We start from the raw sequence: 10,973 nt of genomic DNA, 5'->3' as shown, positions 1-10,973 counted from the left end.
GTTTTTATTGAAGCGACTTTTTTTGTTTGAAAATATATATTTTGATTGAAGCAACTTTTCTTTTTGTTGAAGCAACTTTTTTTTTGGATTGAATAATAAAGACACAAATCTAATCTAAATCTAATTTTTGACTGGGGTAACTACATTGGAACGACACCGGCGGGCGTACCACATTCAATGGATGACGATCTTGGCGAATAGTATAGCTGTCCTAAGCAGCCTGATTTAGAATTCCCCTCAAGAATGATGGGAAACAAAAAAACGGTCATTGTCAACTTATTATTATAAATATTCTTGTAAGTTAATTTTTTGGCTGATACTGCGTTTCGAGGTCATCAACATGTTCTGCCCCCCAGCCCCAAAAGTCAAACTCCGCATACGCGTCCAATCTATTTGAAGTTCGAAAATTCATTTCAATTCACAGCAGAAGGATGAAAGGAGCCATGTGATTGGACGCCGATTACTGTCAATGGCAGCTAATGAGTTAAGATGAGGCTGCAAACACTAATAAATGTTCAAGAATGTGAATATTTTACTATATTTACAGTGGTGAGAAGATTAATTTCCGCATTTGCCTGTGTTTTAATCAAAGGCGGTCATTTTCAACTTCACGCAGAGACGGAAAAAAAATAAATCCGGTCCCATGGGGAGAAGATATACACGGCATCTGTTCCTGAGTCGGAGCAGTGGGGAATGGCGGACTCTGAAGCAAAATCAGAATCTATATTTTGCCTTCACTCAGCCTCCTAAAAGAATTAAAAACGGATCATTCAGAACCCAACATTAACTTAATGAGAGTAATTGTTATTTTATACCTGAAGATGTAGTTAGAACACAAGTCCTCTTGCATTCTTCCTCTGAGTCAAAGCGGTTCTTGTTCCCGCTGCAACCTCCGAACCAGAACTGAGCACATGCGTTGGCCTGCTTGTCATAGTACCAGCGGATGACGTATTCGCGGCACAAGCCCTGCTCCAAAGCCAAATCACAGCGAGGGTCTGATGGTTTAGTCACTGTATAAAAACAGAAGAGAAAGAGCTGTTTACTGCTTTTGATCCGTCTAGCAAATTGCCCTCTGAACAATCACAACACGCTGAATTTGTTGACGATGTAGTCTTAAAATTTAAGTTGAGCACAATTTTAGCATTAGCATTTAGCTGAAATAATTCAATCGAACCCAAATACTTTTCTGCCAGCATTGGTAGACAGTTGGGTTGCCAAAAGTCCCGGACTGTGCAGGACATCCTGGAATTTAGGAAGTTCTGATTGGCAATCCTGCTAGACAGATACAGTATAACAGAAAGACAGACAGAAAGATGTTTGTTGTGACAGCCAGATAGACAAACAGCTACAACAGACACAGACAGACAGGCAGACAGTGTACATACACAGACTTCATAATACAGTGGGGCAAATAAGTATTTAGTCAACCACTAAGTGTGCAAGTTCTCCCACTTGAAAATATTAGAGAGGCCTGTAATTGTCAACATGGGTAAACCTCAACCATGAGAGACAGGATGTGGGGGAAAAAAAACTGAAAATCACAATGCTTGATTTTTAAAGAATGTATTTGCAAATCATGGTGGAAAATAAGTATTTGGTCAATACCAAAAGTTTATCTGAATACTTTGTTATGTACCCTTTGTTGGCAATAACGGAGGCCAAACGTTTTCTGTAACTCTTCACAAGGTGGAAAATAAGTATTTGAAGGGAAAAGGTACCGTTCTCGCACACACCATATAATTGTTTGCATTAGTATAACACATTCATTTAACTATAGTTTAGGCAGACTCCACTCAGTGGCCTTGAAAAGTAAAGTGAAAAAATGAAAAATGGTACCGTGTCTCGTAGGCACCGTCTAACTGTTTGCATTACTCGAACACCCGTAACATAATCAATCAGGGAATAGTATCATTTCTCATATTCACTGTAGCACTGCAATGCTCTAACACACCTAATGTAAAATAAATAGCACACCATAGTTTAAAGAAACAGAATATATATACACAACGCCATCTTATCACAGAAGCCCAAAACGTGTGCGCCACGAGCAAGATTGACGCACCAAACTCTGGCAATCAGTCCTGCCGACAAACGAACAAGGACAAAGATCAGCGCGCTTTGTCCTAAAACAAGTAGTGCCAGCCCAGATAACAAAGTTGATAGCAGGCGCTTGTGACGTCAACACCAGCGTCGGTCGCTGTGGCAACCACATCCCATCCACGCACGAACCTAAACAGCCCAAAACCGGTCGGAGAGGGATGATCCCAAAGCAACGCCCGGACACACCTTCGGCCGGCCCACGGACTTAAAAAACACTGGACACTGAGATAAGACAGATTTGCTGCCCGGAAACATGTAGCCTTGTTTTGGATCCAGAATTGTCCCTCCGTCATCTGTTTTTGCCTTGTTTCTGACCATTCTCGATGAATACATTGTCAACCTGCTTTTGGCGAGTCTTTTTCAAACTTTTGGAACATGGAGTCAGCACAAAGGGGTTAATATCAGAGATGAACGCGCGAAGTTCCGCCTTCCCGGTTGGCGCGCGCGGAGGCAGCATCGGCAGAGCGGCACTTTGTTCAGCTGTCGCTGTTTCCGTGCGGCTTGTCTGGGGAGGCGAATTTGAACAGTCAATACCAAAAGTTCATCTCAATACTTTGTTATGTATCCTTTGTTGGCAATAACGGAGGCCAAACATTTTCTGTAACTCTTCACAAGCTTTTCACACACTATTGCTGATATTTTGGCCCATTCATACATGCAGATCTCCTCTAGAGCAGTGATGTTTTGGGGCTGTCGTTGGGCAACACGGACTTTCAACTCCCTCCACAGATTTTCTATGGGGTTGAGATCTGGAAACTGGCTAGGCCACTCTAGGACCTTGAAATGCTTCTTACGAAGCCACTCCTTTGTTTCCCTGGCTGTGTGTTTGGGATCACTGTCATGCTGAAAGACCTAGCCACGTCTCATCTTCATTGCCCTTGCTGATGGAAGGAGAATTTCATTCAAAATCTCTCGATACATGGCCCTATTCATTCTTTCCTTTACACCAGGGGTGTCCAAACTTTTTGCAAAAGGGGCCAGATTTGGTGTCGTAAAAATGCGGGGGGGCCGACCTTTGCTGACGTTTTTTATGTGAAACAATTAGGGCTGTCAAAATTATCGCGTTAACGGGCGTTAATTAATTTTTTATAATTAATCACGTTAAAATATTTGACAATTTTAACGCACATGCCCCGCTCAAACAGATTAAAATGACAGCAAAGTGTCATTTCCACTTGTTACTTGTGTTTTTTGGTGTTTTTACGCCCTCTTCTGGTGCTTGGGTGCGACTGATTTTATGGGTTTCAGGCTTCAGCACCATAATTATTATTGACATCAACAATGGCGAACTACCAGTTTATTTTTTGTTTGAAAACTTTACAAATTATTTTAAAACAAAAACATTAAGAGGGGTTGTAATATAAAATGTAAATAACTTGTACTTACATTTATCTTTTAAGAACTACAAGTCTTTCTATCCAGGGATCGCTTTAAGAGAATGTTAATAATGTTAATGCCATCTTGTTGATTTATTGTTATAATAAACAAATACAGTACTTATGTACAGTGTGTTGAATGTATATATCCGTCTTGTGTTTTATCTTTCCATTCCAACAATACTTTACAGAAAAATATGGCATATTTTAGAGATGTTTGAATTGCGATTAATTACGATTAATTAATTTTTAAGCTGTGATTAACTCGATTAAAAATTTTAATCGTTTGACAGTCCTAAGAACAATATATTTAGGCAAATTTTAGCAAGCCATTCTGTGCGTCACATTTGCTTTATTATTTTTTTAAATGAATAATTTCAACAATCTCACAACTAGCCTTTGTGGCGGTCTTTTTTGACTCTCAGGCTCTTGTGAAATACTACTGTGAAATAAACTAGCTTCAAGTTGCTTCAATTTCTCACACCGTATCTTCCCTGTAATCTTGTCGTACATGTCAGCGTGTCTTGTTTGGTAATATCGCCTCACATTGAGCTCTTTAAAAACAGTGACTGTCTCTTTGCAAATGAGGCGGACACAGTTGTTGTGTATTTTTTTGAAGAAATACTCCAATTTCCACCTATCCTTGAAGCGTCGGCCGTCACAGTCAGCTTTCTTTTTTTTTGTTGATTGTCGTAGAAAATTGGGAGTAAAGGGTCACATGGGGTAATGTTGCTTCGAGTGCTGCTGCCTTTTAGTGGGTAAATGAGGAGCAGTATTTAGTCTGTAAGCTACTTCATTTGCTGGTAGCAGTACTGCTGACCAACTTATTAAGTCTGTGTGCGGGCCAGACGTTATTGATTTTAGGACAGAGGCTGGGGGCCGGATGAAATTTGACCACGGGCCCCATTTGGCCCCCGGGCCAGACTTTGGACATGCCTGCTTTACACAGATCAGTCGTCCGGGTCCCTTTGAAGAAAAATAGCCCCAAAGCATGATGTTTCCACCCCGAAGCTTCACAGTGAGTATGGTGCAATTCAGTATCCTTTCTCTTCCAAACGGGAGAACCTGTGTTTCTACCAAAAAGTTCTACAGTGATACCTCAGCTCACGAACGCTTAAGCTCACGAACTTTTCGCCTCAAGAACATTAAATTCGCGAGCATATAGTCTCTGCTGACGAACTAGTTTTCGGCGGACGAACCAATTCACGCGGTCGAAAAGCGCCACGAGAAGCTGACGCACGCTCACGGCGTCCCAGTTCGTCCCCTCACTTTCGTTGAGTGTGGACGTGGTTTGTGTTTGATAGACATTTTGGACCATATTGAGTGTACTTTTGCTATTATGGGACCGAAAAAGAGTTACCTACAGTCCTTATGGAAGGTGACTCGTGTTACCAATTCGCCCTCGACTGGTAATTGGCGGTGCTTTCAGCTTCCCACCGTAGTGAGAAGTGGACCGGCGAGTCACGTTGGCTCGTTGTCGTCGGTTGTCTTCGGTTCGCCCGATTTCCTCTCCATAAAGGAGGCGGCGTGCATACAAACACCCAGAGGCGTCGGATGGCTTTTTGTGGGCACTTTTATTAACAACCAAAAGCATGTGGGGGGGCACAGCAGTGGAGTCTATGCTAACTGCGCACTTTGCCGGTAACACTCTCCTTCCAAACAGTAACTACCTCCCTCCCCCCCTCCTCCTCCCACTCCATTCCATCAAGCCATCAACTACCATCACAAAGGTAAATAAAACGACTTTATTATACAGTACAGTTTATTTCTTTAATTATAATACAATAGCACATTTATTATACATAAAATAAGGTATATTTTTGTGTAGTTTTAAGGCTTATTTAGTAGAAAATTATGTTTTATGGGGACCTGGGAACGGATTATTCTCATTTTAATGGTTTCTTATGGGAAATAAATGTTCGGAAGACGAACTTTTCGCCTTACACACACTTTCTGGGAACCAGTTATGTTCGTGAGCTGAGGTATCACTGTATTTTGGTTTCATCTGACCATAACAGATTCTTCCAGTCCTCTTCTGGATCATCCAAATGCTCTCTAGCGACCCGCAGACGGGCCTGGACGTGTACTTTCTTCAGCAGGGGGACACGTCTGGCAGTGCAGGATTTGAGTCCCTGGCGGCGAATTGTGTTACTGATAGTAGCCTTTGCTACTGTGCTCCCAGCTCTCTGTAGGTCATTCACTAGGTCCCCCGTGTGGTTCTGGGATTTTTGCTCACCGTTCTTGTTATCATTTTGACGCCATGGGGTGAGTTGAAAGTCCATGTTGCAACGACAGCCTCAAAACATCACTGCTCTAGAGGAGATCTGCAAGTAGGAATGGGCCAAAATACCAGCAACAGTGTGTGAAAAGCTTGTAAAGAGTTACAGAAAACATTTGGCGTCCGTTATTGCCCACAAAGGGTACATAACAAAGTATTGAGATTAGGGCTGCAGCTATCGAATATTTTAGTAATCGAGTAATCGACTGAAAATTCTATCGATTAATCGAGTAATCGGATAAAACATTTTTTTTTCCAGGTAAAGAGCAATTATAAATATACATGATAAAAAAAGACATTTAATCCAATATTGAACCATTTTCAGTCAATCAATGTCTTTATTTTCGATGTACATTGTTGAAAACGGCCAACAATTGCATCTAAGATGTGACGAGAAAAAAACAATTCACTGCTTTCACTCAAAAAACTTCTAGATCTTATTAAAAAAAAAAAAAATCTTACCTAAAAATGTAATTACGCTTGATAACACACATCACTTGAAAGCTACGTGTTTTTCCCACGTGTTTCAATTTAATTTCCATTTGTGTCAAGCTATTTTTAAGTTTTAGTTAAGTTTTAAGTTAGTCTAAACTGTAAGTACTAGTAGCATTTTGAGTCTTTGCAGTGTTCAAAATAAATGTATGATACCTGCTGTATTGGAGCACATTTATTCAGTAATGACTACTGAGCTAAAACTGACAGTTAGCTTTATTATAATTCTTCATCACTCTACAGCGCTGTGTTTTTACAGATTAAATAAAGCCTGTATGTAAGACACGTTAGCCACGCATCGACAGTGGTCATAATCAATAGAAACCTAGCCCTCCGAAGGGCTAATGTTACGTTAGCGAGTGACAGTAACGTTATATTTATTAGCGATGAGAAGTCTACTGATTAAAGATGGCGGCTGTTTACTAACGCTGCCCAGACGCGGCCGAGTCTGGCATTTCGCATCTAGTCTCAAATGCATGTGATATCTAGGAGATGCATCGGACACTACCTGCTACCAAACTAGCATCATGCGGGCGTAGTTTTTAGCAACGTCGGCGTAATTTGTAGCGGCTGTTGGCTGCGGTAAGTTTTTTTTTTTTTTTTTTTTTTAAATTGCTTCTTCCTCTACGCACGTGATGTCAGCGCGTTGTCCCGCATTAAAAGTCCGGGCAAAACGTGATTCTTAGAGCTGGCAAAATTAAACGATTCCTCGAGGTGAATAAAATTACTCGGATCAGTTTTTATACTCGAGTTACTCGATTTGCTCGAGTATTCGTTTCTGCTCTAATTGAGATGAACTTTTGGTGTTGACAAAATACTTATTTTCCACCATGATTTGCAAATAAATTCTTTAAAAATCAAACATTGTGAGTTTCTTTTTTTTTCCCCACATTCTGTCTCTCATGGTTGAGGTGTACACATGTTGACAATTACAGGCCTCTCTAATATTTTCAAGTGGGAGAACTTGCACAATTAGTGGTTGACTAAATACTTATTTGCACCCACTGTAGATAGAGAACACAGGAACACTGCAAAATTGTATCCATAAATCACCTCAGCAAATTGATACACACGCTGCTGCCATAGCTACACAAATTAGAAAGATGGAATGAAAGTACAATATAGGGTTTCTAAACGATCATACAGGGTCAAGTTCATTTTTCCCATTTATCCTGAAAAACATTTTGTATGAGATCAAAGTCTGACCCCAATGTACTGTTTTTTCGTTGATGATTGATGTTTTAATGAGTTGTACTCAAGTTCTTCCAGATAAAACTTCAATCCTTACTGTTGTTAATCTTGCCAAATTTTGATTGTACCATTCAAACATGGACTTGTACTTTGAGCGTTTTGATTATAATCATGCTTGAACAGTCTTTGAAAAATTAGTCGAAAGGCATGCTTAATTAGATGGGCACAAGCTCCCATCAAATACTTTTTTTTGCATAGGATGTATGATATCAGCAATTAAACAGATTACAATTAGAGATGTCCCGATCGAACAGCATCCCGATCGATCGGGTCCGATCACGTCATTTTTAAAGTATCGGAATCGGCAAAAAAATATGGGACATGCCTTTTTTTTAATATATATATATTTTTTAATTAAATCGTTTTCTAATTGTATTTAACGTTACAGACATAATGTGTTACACTCTTCCAGAGTCTTTAGTTTAAGCTTAAGGTAGGGTTATCAAATTTATCGCGTTAACGGCGAGAATGAATATTTTTTACATTTATCACGTTACAATATTTAACGCAATTAATGCATGCGCTGCATGACCCACTTACGCATTGTCGCGATCAATCTATAATGACGCCGTTTTACCCTACAGTATATAGAGCTAAAAGGCAGCGTAAAATGAGTAGAGTGAATTTTGGCAGCCTTTGGAGCCTTTTTTTAAATGGCTAAAGCCTTACAGTCCCTCTCCCAACAATTACAATAATCGTGGGAAGCAATGTGGGGAAGAAAGGTAGTAGTTGATCTTTTTCTTAACACCCTATGTTATTTCCCAACGCAGAGATGATATATCAATTGGTACCACGACGCACAGTCATGGTTGCACTTCCCATCATGCATTTGGGCAGAAGTTAAAAGGCTACAGTATCATTTACTGAAAGCTCAACAAATACATTAGATGGCAATATTTAGTCACAATATACAAAGTCACATTTATCCTTTAAGAATTACAAGTCTTTCTATCCGTGCATCCCTCTCACAGAAAGAATGTTAATAATGTAAATGCCATCTTGAGGATTTATTGTCATAATAAACAAATACAGTACTTATGTACTGTATGTTGAATGTATATATTTGTCCGAGTTTTATTCATTTTTTTCTTAATGCATTGCAAACATGTATATGATCGGGAAAAATTATTGGGTATGATTGGAATTGAATCGGGAGCAAAAAAAAAGCAATAGGATCGGGAAATATCGGGATCGGCAGATACTCAAACTAAAACGATCGGGATCGGATCAGGAGCAAAAAAACATGATCGGAACAACCCTAATTACAATGAATTTGTAGAAATCTCAATTGACGAGTCCAAATACTGGTACTGATGAACAAAATCCCTTCCCAAATATACCTGATGATGATGAAGGAGATGATACATTTACAGTAGATGAGTCTTGTGTGGCAGAAGGAATAGGTTGGAATCCTGTGTTGCCACGGTTAAACGTGTCCCCACGTTCAGTCCCCCAGTTTGTTATATCTGGACGCACATCCTAAAGAAAAAAAAAAATCAAACAAGTTTCTTTACAGTTTACCCGTTATGCAATCGTTTATACACGGTCCATACTTGTCTTGTGTTGGATCCTTTCTGGCCTTTCTGGTTGTTCAGGCGCTCCCGGTCAGTGGTGGGTCGGTACCCACTGCCGCCTTTGGCATACTTCTCATTGTTGCCATTCCTGCTGTTGCTATGGCCATTGTTTCCGTTAGTTAGCCTGTTATATATCAGGTCTCCATTCTCGTCTTCACAGAACTGGCTGACCAACTTGGATTCCATTGCTGCGAAAGAAAGACACCATAAAAATCTGCTCTAATTGTGTGCCCTTTCTGTGAGATTTGTTACCCTGGCACGCATTCCAAAGACTACGATTTACAGCCTTGCGTGGTAGCTCAACCTTTAGCATCAAATTATTTCAGTAACAAGATCCAGAATGATACAGATATGTTGGTTTTGTATTTCTTAGCAATTGACATTTAAAGGAAACAATTAATTGAAGTGTTTTTTTTTTAAAACAACTTTTTGACCCTTTAGCACATTAGACTTTTGCGAGAGGCCACTCGACACCGCCCCTTCGCTTGTGTTACCATGATAACTTGGGGCGGCACTAAGGAATGGCTACTTGTTGAGCCCTGATTCTTAAAACGTGAATGTTTGGATAGTATTTGTCGAAGTAGCGCTTCATCACACGGCCTCTCAATTACATTGTCAATTGGTGTAAAAGATCCTTGCCTGTGACACACTGACATTTTGCCAAACACAAATACCAAACACTCAAAGGTTGAAAACAAGGGCTCAGCTAGCATATATTTCAGTAACAGAAGCTAACATTAATAACTGAACTGGTGGGTAGAGCAGCCAAAAATCTTACTCAAATAAGATTACCGTGACTTCAAGATAATATTACTCAAGCAAGAGTAAAAGTAGTCATCCAAAAAATGTACTCAAGTACAAGTAAAAACGTATTTGGGTGAAAAGAACACTCAAGTAATGAGTAACATTGTGAGTAACTCCTGCTGATGTTTGATTTATTTTTAAACAATGGTATTTTTTTTTTCTCAGCACACAGTTATCTATATGAACGGTGATTATTACACTGTACTATAACCTATTATATAACCTCATTAAGCCAAAGAAATACACACACACAAAAAAAATCACTGAATTCCGGCGAAAGAAAAAAAATCTGCAGAACTGAAGAATCATTCGTCCAAAGAGCATGAGTGCCCTCTAGTGGAGAAAATAGTTCCTAGTTTGAGTAGTTGAATAGTGAGGAGTTCCTTCATAGTTCCTATTATGAAATTAAAAGAATCATATCTCTGGTTTTCCACGGTCAATCGGTGCCAAATAAAAACTAGGAGCGAGGTTAAAATCCGCACTTTTGAGTCATGTTGAGGGCAGTGATCTATGTCAAATACTTAATTCTTTATGGTGCTTTAAAGTAGAGTTCGACCAATACGAGATTTTCAGGACCGATACCGATTATAAGTAGTTAGAGGAGCCGTTAACAGATTTTTGGAGTCTATATTCATTTTGAGTAAAAGAGTAAAAATTGACGTAAAAAAATTGAATAATGTAAACATTGAACTTCATTAAAATGCCTAAGGCATGTTTACTGAATCACACAAATATAAATAACAGCTCCAGAAGTGGCTGAATTTCCTAGACTCAGAAACATATCTTATAAAGTTGAAAAAAAGGTTAAATAAATTGCTCTCCGGAAAATAAGTGTTGTTCCATTAAAAAAAATATAAAAATTAAACATCTTAATGTCCCACCAAGCCGCCTTCATAATGCAAATTATTTTTAAACAAGAATAACGTAGAAAAATGCTTGTCTCTATTACCGTAATTTCTGGACTAAGCCGCACTGGACTAAGCCGCAGCTGTCCTCACTGGTTTATGGGATATTCACACCAAAAGATGTTTACCGGGAACACTCTATTTGACAGCGGCATCATTCGACTGTCATAAGGACCAATTGAACCACCATGAA

At 39.4% G+C, this 10,973-nt stretch overlaps 1 protein-coding gene across 1 annotated transcript in view; it reads right to left on the bottom strand.

Moving 5' to 3' along the window:
* Positions 1-258: 258 nt before the first annotated feature.
* LOC130928908 (collagen alpha-1(XXVIII) chain-like) overlaps positions 259-10,973 on the bottom strand; it is a 97,770-nt gene continuing 87,055 nt past the window's right edge. Inside the window, exons 33-36 of the mRNA XM_057855719.1 lie at positions 9,051-9,259; positions 8,838-8,976; positions 816-1,010; positions 259-746 (exon numbers count right to left, since the gene is read on the bottom strand). Coding sequence (XP_057711702.1) covers positions 739-746; positions 816-1,010; positions 8,838-8,976; positions 9,051-9,259 — 551 coding nt within the window. The 3' untranslated portion in view covers positions 259-738. The remainder of the gene's footprint in view (positions 747-815; positions 1,011-8,837; positions 8,977-9,050; positions 9,260-10,973) is intronic.

This window comes from Corythoichthys intestinalis, chromosome 2, assembly GCF_030265065.1.
Source record: "Corythoichthys intestinalis isolate RoL2023-P3 chromosome 2, ASM3026506v1, whole genome shotgun sequence".
Taxonomy (NCBI): domain Eukaryota; kingdom Metazoa; phylum Chordata; class Actinopteri; order Syngnathiformes; family Syngnathidae; genus Corythoichthys; species Corythoichthys intestinalis.
The sequence above is the reverse complement of the archived record's forward strand: the minus strand, read 5'-3'. Positions and strand labels throughout refer to the sequence as shown.